Source organism: Sphaeramia orbicularis, chromosome 3 (assembly GCF_902148855.1).
Source record: "Sphaeramia orbicularis chromosome 3, fSphaOr1.1, whole genome shotgun sequence".
Taxonomy (NCBI): Eukaryota; Metazoa; Chordata; class Actinopteri; order Kurtiformes; family Apogonidae; genus Sphaeramia; species Sphaeramia orbicularis.
Genome location: NC_043959.1, coordinates 35,393,003 through 35,408,648, shown reverse-complemented (window position 1 = coordinate 35,408,648; position 15,646 = coordinate 35,393,003). Strand labels below are relative to the sequence as shown.

Sequence of the window (15,646 nt, the reverse complement as noted above, 5' to 3'; positions counted from 1 at the left end):
TTTCAATTCTTGTGACCAGCGTTTAGATCATTAGCTTTGTTGTTTTTGCAGAGTTGAAATGAATATACATATTTATTTCTCATTCTCTTTTCTTCAGGTACGACAAGAAAATATAGAAAATGACAAGAAGCCACACAAACAGATAGAAACAGCTGACATGTTGAAAGAAATCTGGTAAAACATCAGAAAATTAATGCAATAAATCTCATACTGTCTCAAACAAAAAGGTTAAAGACATAGTGCAAAGGGAGGTCACACTAAATACTACCTCTGTGGTTTATAGAAGCAGTTTTTGTCCAGTCTGATACAATCTGGATATATGCTTTTTATATATCCAGTATGTATTTTAATTCAGACACTGCGTAATGCATATGTGTGTTCATTAGAGCTTTACTAAACCAGCCTAGGACATTATATTTTGCTTCATATATTTGTTGTGGATCATTGCATAATCATGTAATGCTTTATGTTTCTAATTGGAAATGTGATATTTGCACACTGCACATTTTAATGGCCTTTTTTGGCTCTTTCCATGGATGTTACATGGGTGTTCCAGGAAATGCTTCCAGAAAAATGTGTTATGTGAGGACAGGGTCTAACATGTCAGATTCCCTCTGTTAGAATAATCAATTAGATGTTATTGTATGGCTTGGTTGTATCATTGCATGAATCATAAGAATTTTTGCCTTTGGTAAAGTTCAAGTTTTATTGAGGTACACTATATTGCCAAAAGTATTTGCTCACCTGCCTTGACTCACATATGAATTTCAGTGCCATCCCATTCCTAGTCTATGGGGTTCAATATGACGTGGGTCCACCCTTTGCAGCTATAACAGCTTCAACTCTTCTGGGAAGGCTGTCCACAAGGTTTAGGAGTGTGTTCATGGGAATTTTTGACCATTCTGCCAGAAGCGCATTTGTGAGGTCACACACTGATGTTGGACAGAAGGCCTGGCTCTCAGTCTCCGCTCTAATTCATCCCAAAGGTGTTCTATGGGGTTGAGATCAGGACTGTGTGCAGGCCAGTCCAGTTCATCCACACCAGACTCTGTCATCCATGTCTTTATGGACCTTGCTTTGTGCACTGGTGCACAGTCATGTTGGAAGAGGAAGGGGCCAGCTCCAAACTGTTCCCACAAAGTTGGGAGCATGGAATTGTCCAAAATGTCTTGGTCTGCTGAAGCATTCACAGTTCCTTTCACTGGAACTAAGGGCCAAGCCAAGCTCCTGAAAAACAACCCCACACCATGATCCCCCCTCCACCAAACTTTACACTCGGCACAATGCGGTCCGACAAGTATCGTTCTCCTGGCGACCGCCAAACCCAGACCCGTCCATCAGATTGCCAGATGGAGAAGCGCAATTGGTCACTCCAGAGAAGGTGCCTCCACTGCTCTAGAGTCCAGTGGCGGCGTGCTTTACACCACTGCATCCGGCGCTTTGCATTGCACTTGGTGATGTATGGCTTGGATGCAGCTGCTCGGCCATGGAAACCCATTCCATGAAGCTCTCTGCGCACTGTTCTTGAGCTAATCTGAAGACCACATGAAGTTTGGAGGTCTGTAGCCATTGACTCTGCAGAAAGTTGGCGACCTCTTCGCACTATGCGCCTAGCATCCGCTGACCCCACTCCGTCAGTTTACGTGGCCTACCACTTCGTGGCTGAGTTGCTGTCGTTCCCAAACACTTCCACTTTCTTATAATACAGCTGACAGTTGACTGTGGAATATTTAGGAGTGAGGAAATTTCACGACTGGATTTGTTGCACAGGTGGCATCCTATCACAGTTCCACGATGGAATTTACTGAGGTCCTGAGAGCGACCCATTCTGTCACAAATGTTTGTAAAAGTTGTCTGCATGCCTAGGTGCTTGATTTTATATACCTGTGGCCATGGAAGTGATTGGAACAGCTGATTCTGATTATTTGGATGGGTGAGCCAATACTTTTGGCAATATAGTGTATATCTGTAATGTTTCTCAGTGTTTAAAAAAATGCTCAGGTTTATAACTGAAGTTCTAATGCACAGAGCTCCCTTCTATTACTCCATTCCATTATCTGGAAATCAGACAAGAAAACGCTTTGGAACAAAAGGGGAAAAAGTACAGTTTAAGGAAACATGACTGGACCACACACCCAGAGATGAAACTTCATGCTTTTTTCCATAACAGCCTATCCTCACCAATGAATTTAACATCCAGCAATATCCAAAGTTTGTTGCCTTTCAGGTCATATCAGCTGGGCACTACTGAGGGAAAATACTGAAAACCACAATTCACGTGATGAACTTTCTGCTGTGAACTCCAAAAAGTTAAATCGACTCTAACCGCTTGACTTTAAAGAATTCAGCAAACATCCTCCCTCTGAATCGGACAAACAGCTTCTCAAATACTGAAGATGTGATATTCCCCAGATTCCAGCACTAGAGAACATTTAACACACACTCAGTGGACTATGGTTTACTGCAGAGCTCTGTCCTCATCATCTGTGCACTGCGGTGTGTTGACTCCTGGAAAGAGTGGAGGCCACGAGGGCCACATCAAAACAGTGCACTTCATCCAAGCCTTCTGCTACGGACCGCTTATCCGGGTGATGTAATAGTACGTCAGAGTATTATATATTACTCAAAATGGGTCGAACCTGCCAGTGTAAACTGTTTCCAGACAATATACCAAGCTGGCATATACAAGCTACACTGGGTATTGTATTACATGAAGTCAGAATGATCATTGCAAAATAAAACTAGAAGCACTCGGAGAGCGCAGACCTTCGCCAAGGCAGATCAGAGGGCCCCTGTGGCCCCACCACCACCCACCCCCAATCACCACCAAAATTTAATCATTTGTTCCCTGTGCCAGTATCAACATTTCCTGAAATTTTCATCCAAATCTGTCCATAACTTTTTGAGTTGTCTTGCGCACAAACAGACAAACAGACAAACCAACGCTGACAAAAACATAACCTCCTTAGCGGAGGTAAAAATATGTTACCCCTCTGAGGCGTTTTACTGTAAAGCAGTGTGTTGGCGTCAGGACCCTAGAATTCTAATGGGGTCACCTGAAATTTCTAGTAATTGATAAAAATTAGAAAAAACTTACAAATAAAAAATATATGGTGAGTTGAGAGAGACAATCACAATCCATAAAAGACATGACAAACTCTGAAGCTGAAACTGAAGCACTGTGGTACTGTTTATCTGTCAAATGTTCATTGTGGCCAATTTCAGATGCTGCAGCTCTTTCATAATTCATAGCTTGAGTTCTTGTTTGTTCAGTATTAATTGTCAGCCTTGTAAATCCAAGCTGGACTGACTGTACATATCCTGACCAAGGAAAATAAAATTCTCCCTTTGTGCAGTAATCTACACCTGGCTTTTCTGCCTCCATCCACAATAATATACATTATATAGACTAAATGTCATCTAAAATTAATGTTTATTTGCAACACAGTATAGCAAACTATTACATGATCAAAAATAAATTAATTTTAGCAACAAAAAAAAAAGTCTCAGTTTTGAATGTCTGGGGTCGCCAGAAATTTGTGACATTAAAATGGGGTCACAAGCCAAAAAAGGTTGGAACCACTGCTGTGAAGTCTGATTTCACTGATGAAACTGGTCACATTCGTGCACGTTTTTCTTAGAGATCAGATTCATTTATTATATTTTGACATGTTATTAAATATCTAGTGGGGTTAAGCAGAGTGCACAAACCAGCTGACTGTCAGCTGATCCAAACAGGCACCAATACTGACTGACACTTCAAACAATCTGTTTGAGCTGCCAACTCCTAAATCTTCCCTGTGGTTCCCTTCCTGCTTCATGCTGTTCCTGATGATGATGATGACGATGATGAATGGCTATGCTGCTTACTGCCTCTACCAACCCCAGCCTGGTTCTGTTATAGTCTTTTCTATTAACGTACATCAATGATATCTCTTTCCTATGTATATTCCAAATGTCATGATATGGATCTGCTAGTCCTCCTACCCACAGGAGGGAAGAGCAGATCCTGTAGAGTCAAATGTAAAGATTTAATAATTCCTACAAATAAAGCAAGAATTGGGAGACTTTTTTTTTTGGCATCCTGGGGCAGATTTTTGCCTTTTCCTTGCTTCTGCTTATTGCAGTTTTAATGTTTAATTTTCAGTTCTGACAAGCCCTGATTGAAATTAAATTATCCAGATGTTTTTACATTATCTTTTGGCTCTAAACTAAGGGAATCTCCAGGTGAAATGGCTGGACCAGCTGTGAATAAGTCTGTGTTGGAAAAGCTCTCTCTTCTAAAAAGCTGCTGACCAACAAACACAAGTCTGGAGCCGAAAAAATAAGCAATTAACACATGCAGATCAATATTTTTTAAGTGCTGCAGTACACAGCTGTGTTGTGTACTGCAAAACTCAAACCCATAAATCACAATTTAGTTCCAGTCTTTAATTCTAATTCTACTGCAACATCTCTCCACGTCATGTGTGTTAACGGTTTAAATGTGATCAAGGCCAAATTAAGAGATCAGAGGCCTTTCTATCTTCATCAAATCTTTATGTTGCAAACATTTCACTGGATTACAGTGCATGGGAACACAGATTTAGAAGACTGAGATCAGCATGACCACCTGGAAATGAACTCCTACTCCAAAATATTTAAACCCTGATCAAAAGAATGCTAAAGTGAATCCAACACATTGAACACATAGCCAGTCATAAGCACATCAAAGCCCTTATAGCAATAACTCAGTTGTGTTTTCATGGTGTGTGTTAAATATGGGGTTGGAAGTACAATTACAGTGTTCACTGATTTCCCAGATCCTCTGCTTTGGCCCAAGGGGTAAAAACTTCCTCTTGACCTTCATTTCACTCCTCCACATTTCACAGGATGTGTCCACTCTTATGCTATGCTGCCCTCTCCTGGTCTTAAGTTTTAATGCATTAGACGTGCTGCCTGAAGGCTGCAAATGTCATCCAAGTAGAAATGTAAAATGAACACTTTTTAACCACGCAGCTGTAATATGTTAATTGTAAATCTATTTATAACCTCACAATATTGTGAAATATCAGTTATACAATCACTGTGTAGGTTGGTTTGAATCCTTCTGGATAGATTATGTACTGTAGACTTAGAGATTCATTGGTTTTGGCCAAAAGACAAAATGGTGCCTGGAGGACCTGTTTGTAGGATTTGTTTTGGCAGAACATGACAATGATAGTGGACAAAGATGGAATCAGGCTTCAGGGAAACTAATGCCTACAAATATAAAAACTGTCTCTGGAAATTCTTAGATTATTTTTTATAGTGTTTTTTTTTTCAGTTACTGATTTTCTGATTTATTATTTTCATATTAATTCATTACTATTAGTGTATTTTGTTGTCATCAGCCGATAGAGTTTGATACTTAATCATCCAGATTTACCAACAAATGCATTATTCTGACATTATTCCAGTTCCTTATCAACACTGTTCATCAATTTCTGCCAATGGAATTTTTTTTTTCAGGGGTTGATACTTGTCTGATTAATCAAGATGATTAATCCAACTCACTGTTAGTATACAGGCCTTTAGAATCTATTATTGTGTGACCTATAGAACATCTATGTGATATAGATACAGAGATAGAATTCACTGAGTTGTGTATTATTATTTAGATATACATGATCATAAATATCACTGATATGGTATAAATAAACACAGTTGAAAATTAACGTGAGCGGAGAAGCTACTGTAAAGGCTACCGAAGCTTGTAGATATATAGGTTTTTAGCCGTTAACCACCTCAGTAAAGTAATTTAGTGATCTGCAGTACAAAATTAGACTGTACTGGAAAGGTTCTCACTGTAAATTGTATATAAAATACAGTCACAGTGTATATACAGTATAATTCAAAGTGATAAAGCAAACAAAACTCTCGTCTCTCTTGAAATCAATCAAGTGGTTTATACAGCGCAGTGGCCTACCGTACACTTTCCTGCCACACAGAGAGAAGTATCATTCTGTCCACACGGCGTCCCATCAATCACTCTGTCTGACTGACGCACATAAAACCTGAATCCTATGGCTCGGCAGTTGAGTTCACAATGTTGATCCACTGGGACTGAAAGGACATTAAAGGAGCTTGTTACATGTGTAAAAATATTTAACAGTACACAGTGGAAACACAAAAGAGCAAGAAAAACTACTCCAATATACCCTGTCCAAATATACGTCCAATAAAACTAATTCTACATCAAAGTGTTTAAATGGATATCAGAAAATTATTCTGGTACAAAACTTCACACAATTTATGTACAGAAAATGAGACAAAGTTAATAATCTTTAGTCATATAAAATGTTGAGTTGATAAGTAATGACATCTTTTTCTTTCTTATTCAAAACAATAAGCATTATGGAATATGTTTAAAACTGCAGATCCTGATCCCTGCACTTCCCATTTTGCTCAGATGTTTTATCAATTAGATACACTATAAGCTCAGGTATTTCTTTAACACATGTACAAGTGCATATTTAAGCACTGTTCAAGATGGGTTTCAATTTATTCATGAGCCAATCTCATACATTTACCTACGGTTATTTAAGCTTTACGTCATGTCAGTCAAAGCTACAGCACAAAGAGCAGGTCTCAGAATGCACGTGTTTGACAGGATATTAATTTGGAGAGTGTTATTTCCATTAGTTTGTTCTCAGAGAAATGACATTTCACAATGTGTTTTGCCTGTTGCCTGGATACTGAGGTGAGTAAAGGTTGCGAGTTGAATGAATGAACAATAATCAGAGCCTAATACAGCACTAATAATACAACACACCCTTAGTTCATATAGGTTAGATTGTGTAAATATGATGAATGTATGTGATCTTATTGAGTACTTTTTGTTGTCTGAAAATATCTGATTTATTAACCTGTTCATCAAATCCATACCATCACAACTGCATGTTAACTCATAAAGACCCAGAGCTACTATTGTGTCAGTTCCCAAATGAATTTTTCTCTCTATTTAACCTTTCTTAAATGATTAATCACCATTTATTCTAATATTATCCTCTGTATTTTGAGTTTTTCAGTCAAAATCAGCTATTTTTTAAAATGTAATTCACTGACCATGAAGATGTTCATAAAAGCTCAGATTAAAATTGGGGGTTATTACGTCAAAAAAAAAGAGAAAACTGAAGAAAAAGTCACCTTTTCAGCAAATATTTCATTAACTGAATGTAAAACCAAGTGTGTCCATCCACTGTCATTTATCAAACTCCATGACACTTGTTTTATGTTCAGTTATTAATATCTCTGCTGAAAAAGTCACTTTTTCTTCAGTTTTCTCTGTGTCTGATATAAAAACCTTTCAACTTTAATCTGAACTTTTATGAACATCTACATCACAGATGTCAAACATGCGGCCTGGGGGCCAAATCTGGCCCGCCAAAGGGTCCAGTCTGGCTCTTTGGATGAATGTATGAAATCCAAAAATTACACTAAGATATTAACAATCATTTTAGTTCAGGTTCCACATTCAGACTAATTCAATCTCAAGTGGGCAGGAGCAGTAAAATACTATCATAATAATCTATAAATACTCAAAACTCCAAATATTTTCCCTTGGTAAATGTAAATATTTTCATGTTTTTACACTAAAACAAAGTATAATTTCACAAAAAATGTGAATAACCTGAACAAATATGAACAACCTGAAATGTTTTAAGAGAATTAAGTGCCATTTTAAGAATATTCTGTCTGATATTAAATGTTTTGTGTATTTATAGATCCACTGTGATCTGTACATTATAATGTACATGTGGAAATGATAAACTGAAGTATAATATTGTTAAAATTACACTTATTGTTTCAGTTTGTTCATGATATTCACATTGTTTGAAAGGATAGTTTGTAGATGTAAACATTTTCATTGTTTAATTTTACTTTTTTTATTCTAAAATATCGAGAAAATTTTGGAGTTGACATTATTCATTTATTATGTTAGTATTTTACTGGCTCGGCCCACTTCAGATCAAATTTAGCTGAATGTGGCCCCTGAACAAAAATGAGTTTGACACCCCTGATCTACAAGGTTAGTGAATTGGCTGAAATCAAATCCACATTGTACACACTAGAGCCCTGCAGGTTTCCTGATGCACGTTGCATGTTATTCTCCCATGTGTCCGGATAATCTGCACTAGTGCACCTCACTAACAAGAGCTGCTTGCAACCAGGTAAAGTGTTCATTTTTATCTTCACTGGAATCAAATTTTCTCTGTTTTGTGCTGCATGACTAAATGCCCATGCACCAATGTCTCCAGGTGTCTGTACTAACACTTAAAGGTTAACTGTGTATACTGTATATGTGAACTAATGCTATGTCATGTGTGGGTGTAGCCTTAATTTTTAAATGTTTCTAATTTTATGAATGCTGGCAGTTTACTTCTTACCCATGTGAAAAACAGCTTTTTTGCTAATGCTAGCCCATTTACAGAAATGTTCATTAATGTGTACTGTCCCTGCTAAATAAACAAATAAATTTATTAATTAAATATGGGAAAATACCTGATTTGCATTGAAGAAATGCGAAATAAAGAGGACAATATTATAATAAATTGTAATAAATCACTTAAGAAAGGTTAAATAAACAGACAAATTCATTTGGGAATTACTGTAAAAGTAGTACTGGGTCTTTCTGGGTTAAAGTGGGGTATGCTGAGGTTTATGAGTTGTCCTACCTTCATTAAAAGGTTCCCACTCATACAGTCTGCCCATGAAAGGCTGGTTGTTGTACGACGAGCACTGAGCAGCCCTGATGTTTCTGCTGGATGGAGGGCAGGCCTACGGGACCAGGCACACAAACATATATTCATTTTCATTGAAGCCACTAAATGTGACAGAAGAGTCCTTCTACAACTGCTGCATGCTCACATTTATCACTGTCATGCTCCATAAGTATTTGACAGTTCAAGTCAATCACCTCTGCTTTAACTCTTTAAATGCTGTACACACAGCTCACCCATTTCAGCCAAAGGTAGTCAGATAGATTCCAGTATTTATAAAGGTTTAAACCTTCCTGGCATATCCCCATATCTCCTTTGTCTAAACAAGGCTGTAGTCTGCTTTACATTACTTTAACATTCGTGTCATCGCACACCAGAGACAATCCACAGAACCACTGACTGTCTGATTTTGTTTAATGCACAGGATGGATTCTATAACTGGAGCACAGATAAGCAAAGGCCAGTCGCACTGTCATGAGTTAAAACCGGTCTCATAAACCCACAGCTTTTACAACATTTTTAGACTTCAGTGAATACTGAATTCAACACTTTTCACTAAAATTGACTTCATTCCAAAATACAAGTGTACATATTTTACGATGATGATACACCCAAAGTGTGTGGGGGAGAAGTATTGCAGGTCTTTCCTTCCTGCAGCTGTCAGGCTCCATGACAGAAACTGGTCCAAATAACGCTGTGCAAAATTCTGTGCAATAAACCGTACTCATATGTATAATCTGTATACATGTCTATATATAAAATTATGTGTGTAGATATGTGTGTAAAGGTATATGTATGAGTATCTCCCCTATTTCCCCTATCCAGCCTGTGGCATGATCAGCATGTGCACAGCTATAAACAGTATTTATAGCTTTTTTGATTTGTCTTTATTTTTGAACTTCCTCTTTTTTACTCTTGTGTGCTTTGTGCTCCACTATTGCTGCTGTAAATCTGGAATTTCCCCTTGTGTGACTAATAAAGGAATATCTTATCTTATCTTATCTTATCTTATCTTACCTTACCTTACCTTATCTTATCTTATCTTATCTTATCTTATCTTATCTTATCTTATCTTATCTTATCTTATCTTATCTTATCTTACCTTATCTTATCTTATCTTACCTTATCTTATCTTATCTTTATGTTTGTCATTTTAAAGACTTAGATCATCATTGAAAACAGGTAACTTTTCCAAATTCTTGCACTTTGTAGATACTTGGGGCCTCTAGAAATCCTACTATATAATGCACATTCTGTGTCCGTCCGATCGTTGTTGCAGCACAGGATGGCGTTTGTACGGATTTTCCTCAGCCTTCACAGGCCTGATCGCCACCAAACTCGCCATATGATTAGAAACATTACCTGACTATCTACTAGGCACAATTTTATGTCCGTATTCAAATGTTGTGAGGTATGCTGGGCGATTTTAGCCTGTCATGCTATCATACAATGGCACCAGTGTAATAAAATACCCAAATTGACCTGACATACTACAGAATTACTATTTTCTTTAGTGAATATGGTAGGAATAAAAAGGTGGATGAACAGCTGCATACGTTACTATTGCAGATCTTGTAGCGGGCATGCTCCCCTGTGCAGTAGGAGGTGGGTAAGGGGTTGTAGGGTCTCTCCTGGTACTGCTGTGATCCAGAGATCTGGCTGCTTGATTGCACCTCCTGCTGGGCTTCAGGCTGGTAGAGAGGGGCCCACACTTGGTTATTTTTAGGTTGCTGCACTCTAGGATGGGTGTATGGTCTACTGAAGCGATGCAGGTTGTTGGAGGGGTCCAGGTGGTTCGACCTGTGGCCAATGTGGCTTCTAGAGGTGTGGTGGTGGGCATCAGCTGCAGCAGAGCGTTTCTGCCTGTGGGGGCTGACTGTCACTGAACCTTGGCCTGTGTCCGTCTGCAGCGGGGCGACAAAAGGTGCTCTCCCATAACCATACCTCCCTGGGATGATGTGACCGACCCTCCTAAAAGCAAAAACATCAAGACAGACACTTAAATTGGGTATGTATTTGTTTAATGTCTTTTGGAGGAAACTGACAAGTCCCTCCCTCCTAGCTAGGACATCTAAAAAGCATTATGAACCCAGAAACAGGAAACTGTGAGCTTTTGTTATTATTCGACTTCTTAGATTCCAACTCAAACAACCCCCATTACTCAGCTGTCAGTGCTTGGTTAAAAAGGCAGGCACAACAGGAAGGAGGTCACAAAGCTGCCAAGCACAAGCCAAGCCTTTGACTTCACCCATAAAAGACCAGCTTTCCACTGGAGGGCAGTCAGATGGCCCACAGTAACGGCTCTAAAGAGTTACTTTTAAACTAGGCTGCTCAGCATGCAGCACAGCCATACAGACCCTTCATGGATTTGCATCTTTTTCACACCCTTAAAGAAAAGCGGAACTCAAAAATATTCAGCGCTCTTATTCTTAGGGAACTAAAATGAACTGCAACGCACATATGAACTGTTTTTACTCCAAACACTCAGCTATTGACAACAAATTTCACCTCTTTGTAAAGTACCTTGTGGAGGCAGAAGCAGATTGGTGAGCCACTATATGACCCACCAGAGTACCATTACCTGATTGATTATGTCACCACTTTGTAGAGAGTGAAGGAAAGAACTGTCTAACATATTGTAAAAATCAAAGTTAAAATCTGCCATAGAGGTTATGTTAATTCAATAATGAATAATTTTTCATCAAACCAATAATTTACTTCTCATGCCCATGCATCTTCATTATTTGTCTTTAATTTTTCCTATTATCACCACAATATACTGCATCTGCATGCCTTATCCAAATTTAAAAATGTAAAGTTTGTTAAATTTGAAATTTCAGTTACAAAATAGTCACTTTCAAACATTTTTTGAGCAGAATCAAACCCAACACATAACACACCTGCGTCCACCGGCGCGAGTCTCCTTCTGTTTCCTGTTGTCTCCTCTGCTGCCGTTGGAGGATCCGAGCGTGTCGTGGTGCAGAGGAACTGTAGGCCGTAGAGCTGAAATAACACGGCCTGGTTGTTCGGGATTAACACCAGCTCTTCTGGGATGGTATTGTGGTGGAGTGTAAACAGGGAGGCAGGGCCTGCTCTGCTCTTGAACCCCCGTTCCGCAGGTCCGTGAGCAGGTTGACCAGGACCCCCAGGCTCCCCAAGAGCCTTGAACTTCTCCATGTTCTGCTCTGAACTCTTGCTGTGGCTCTGTCCTCTGGGGAACCTGTAAGGAGACATTATTGATGACACCACAGAGCGCGAAGACGCAAGGAAGTGTCACACCATGTGAATGTCAAGGACTGATGGAAAGCCTCTATCAATGAGTCTTTAATCTGCCCAGATCACGGTCATGTATAAAGACTCAAGTCAGTGACCTCATCTCATCAACATGACTATCCTGCCCCTCCACCTCCCTCTACTGTTCATGAAAAAGACCTCTGTTCATGGTAATAAAGCCCTGATTTGGCTGATTAGTGGGTGTCTGTGAGTGGCCTAACCCCTATTGGCTACCTGCATTTCTCACTGTTGACTCTATCCTATACAGCTCAGCCAGCGACATATTAGTAGTGATCACTGCACTCTCTGTTTGAGGAACCTGCCAGGAGGAGCCCAGTGCCAAGTCGGCTTTATCCATAGAGCTGCGTGGAAATCCTGCTCTTTAAGGAGCACTTTGTCTCCATTCACAGCAACCTCTCTGGGCATACACATGGCTGTAGTAAAAGCTCAGCTGCCTTTGACTTTTAGTGGATGGAAAGAGAATACAGACGCAGTAGGGAGAGTTGGCAGAAAGATCTTCTCCTGTCAATCAGTCTGTGCAGCTATTCAGAGACCTCAGACCTCCCCCTACGTCCTCTACGCTGCTTCAGCCTTTGTAACGCAATGCCACTGTCAGTTCACGGGTCAGCCATAGGTCATACAGTTGGACTCCCTGTGGAAACACATGGAGCAGACTGACACGGACTCTATCTTGCAAAAAACTATTTGTCCAATCCTTTCATAGTGACTTTCAGCTTCATCAGTGGTTCCTGTGGCTCTAGGATTCAAAAGGGACTTCAGTGAAAGCTAACATAAGCCCTCTCTGTTTTGCTGCTAACAACGCTCATTACAACTTAACAGATTAACACAGCGGTCCAGTTGCCAGTTGGGAATATGTCCAGATACAGGGAAAGGAGAATCAGGTATGAAACTCTACAACTTGGGCTGGCATTTTGACTGTGCTACAAACACAATCATGCGTTTCATGGTGTTGAATATTCCACAGGGCTGGGCCAACCAGATAGAGTGATAACAACAAATATGCAAAAAAAAAAAATCCCTGGAAATATTCATGGGAGGTCTTTCATAGTGAATTTGCAGATGTCCCTACTTTCTCCAGTAACACCACCTGCTGAGCAACTGCTGCTCACCTTCCTGTGGTCTGTTGTGTGTTGACCGTCCAGGGGGTCTGACCAAAGCAACAGCAACAGCGCAGAAACTCTAGACAAAAAAACACAATGAATGTAATACTGGTCATTTACAGGGCGATACTGATTTATACTAAGAAAACACTGACATCACGTTAGAACAGACTGAGATATTTGCAAATTAGTAAAAATGTATGAAGAAAATCTCCATGTGGGATCTGTAGTTGAGATATTACCTGGTAATCCACACAAAGGATCCCTGCATAGCTCCTGGACTCTTAGACTTGGACACTTAAGTGTAAAGAGAGAAGTTTACATTAGCATACACACCAGTAGTAGTGACATTTTAAAACAAGTGCTGTCTGTGTGGCCGTGGTCCAGTGGTGATAGACGATAAAATCCCACCGGTACTACACTAGATAAGAGCCCACTGACTGACATTTTTGGTCTGATATACACTATATGGACAAAAGTATTCGGACATGTTGAAAAATAATGACAAATGACATAATATGTTTCTAAACTGTGAGAGATATCAGTGCATTGCATTGGCTAGTTTTGTTTAAATTGTTATCTTTGCTTACAAAATACCTCAGAGATAGTTTTTGCTTAATTTCTCTAAACATTGAGGGTTTTTTAAAAATCCATGACAATGAGTTTAAATGTTCTACCTCTAAATTTTGAAAATATTTTTCATGCTCTGACTGTAAATAATAATTTTCTACCACAACTAACCATCTACTTTCTTCACATCTCACTGGGGAAGAAAAAATCTCCAATTAAACCTTTAGGAAATTGATGTTTATATCTCAAATCAGCATAAACAGGACATCTTACAAGCTACAATCATGATGTGTCCCAAAATTTTTGTCCATATAGTAGGCATTCCCAGACAAAAAAACAGATTAGCATCACTATTAACATCATCTGGCCTGTATGTTGATATCACCCATATATCACTCAGGTAAATGGGCTTTTTTTACTCTTTTTCATCAGCTTGTCTGATTAAGACACTGACTTGGAGGGAAAAAATAACTCTCTTGACCATGTGAGTTGACCTCTGACCTTTGGTCACTAATGAGGGGGCTTCTCTGTTGAAAGAACTGCACCCCCACAGACAGGAAAAGACTTTGACCTCATAATTCAGACCTGTTTTGTCTGAATAAAGTTCACTTTTATTCATTGAAGTAGACTGTATGTTTAATGTTTAATCCAGCACAAACTGCAATTCACATTATTATTATTATTATTATTATTATTATTATTATTATTATTATTATCATTATTATTCATGCTACGTACCTGTGGGTTAATGGTATGCGTTTACTGATGGGTTTGATACTTCGCTGTTACTTTCTAAGCAGCATTTCCTAAACTGTAGCCTCCACAGATTACTTTCCAAACGCAGGTATCCTCATGGTCGGAACATTAATCCAGGTAGAAATGCACAGTTTCCTTCCAGACTCTCGGTGCTAATCGTGTAACTGAATAAATCCATACCCAGAGACGTGGATCAGCTCCTGGTGCAGGACAGACTCCGGTCCTCGGTCATGAGGGTGATTCCGGTGCACAATGACACAAGTCTGGAAAGCGACGGCGCAGACACAAAACAACTGTGTCTGCTGCGCCCCCTGCCGCGACTGGCCTCTGGAAAAGTGTGTGTGTCATGTAAATATGAGGGGTTTGTCTCCTCCTTTCCCCATTCCGTGCGTAACGCGCTTGGACGTGTTTGCGTCTCAGAGAAGGCAGAGTGAGAGGGAAAGAGCATTAGTTTACACTGGTTCATTACTTTTCCTCAGTGTTTGTCTCACATTTAGGCCTAAAACCAGGAGATCCTGAAATCGAACTGCTTTCACTGAGCTCATGTTTACTGATCTGGCCAAAGACCGTCTGTCTCTAATAATACGCACACAGTTTGGATGGACTTACTGTTTTCACTGTGTCCTGCACTGACAGATTTTAAGTAGAAACAGATTCAGCAGTAACTTTATTAACTCAATATTCAATATGTTGTTATTGTATGTTTATTCTGTCAGTACACTTGTAAATTTGTACTGTGAGTGTATATTCTTTTTTTTTTTTTTTTTTTTTTTTTTTTTTTTTTTTACTACTAACAGGGTGTTTGCTCTTTATCCAAATAAAAAATTCCAGACTTTTTCAAAACTGCTATTTTTTTCCCCCAGACCTTGACTTTTATACCTGTGTGCCTACTTTTTAAGTTTAGATGTACCTGTTGTGTGTCATAGAAAATTTCACTTTAATAAATGTATGAATGCATGATTTGCAGTAAATTATGTTTTACTGACAGATATGTTTTCAAAACATGTGAAAATCACAAAAGTGATTACTCAAATCATTCCAGTAATCATACCAGTTAGTGAAATCATATCAATATGCTTTCCTCCTGTATTTCTTATCTTACAAGATGTGCCTTTGAGCACAGGCCTATTCTAAAATTCAACTATGAGAGAAACTTTTTTCCATACTTTATTAAGACTTTCACAC

General features: G+C 39.1%; 1 protein-coding gene across 1 annotated transcript in view; it reads right to left on the bottom strand.

The window, feature by feature from the left end:
* The window catches only part of thsd4 (thrombospondin type 1 domain containing 4), a 51,649-nt gene extending 36,905 nt beyond the window's left edge, over positions 1-14,744 (bottom strand). Inside the window, exons 1-7 of the mRNA XM_030130957.1 lie at positions 14,444-14,744; positions 13,378-13,432; positions 13,145-13,214; positions 11,642-11,961; positions 10,298-10,712; positions 8,697-8,799; positions 5,948-6,084 (exon numbers count right to left, since the gene is read on the bottom strand). Of these exons, the coding sequence (XP_029986817.1) occupies positions 5,948-6,084; positions 8,697-8,799; positions 10,298-10,712; positions 11,642-11,961; positions 13,145-13,214; positions 13,378-13,406 (1,074 nt within the window). The 5' untranslated portion in view covers positions 13,407-13,432; positions 14,444-14,744. The remainder of the gene's footprint in view (positions 1-5,947; positions 6,085-8,696; positions 8,800-10,297; positions 10,713-11,641; positions 11,962-13,144; positions 13,215-13,377; positions 13,433-14,443) is intronic.
* Positions 14,745-15,646: the final 902 nt, after the last annotated feature.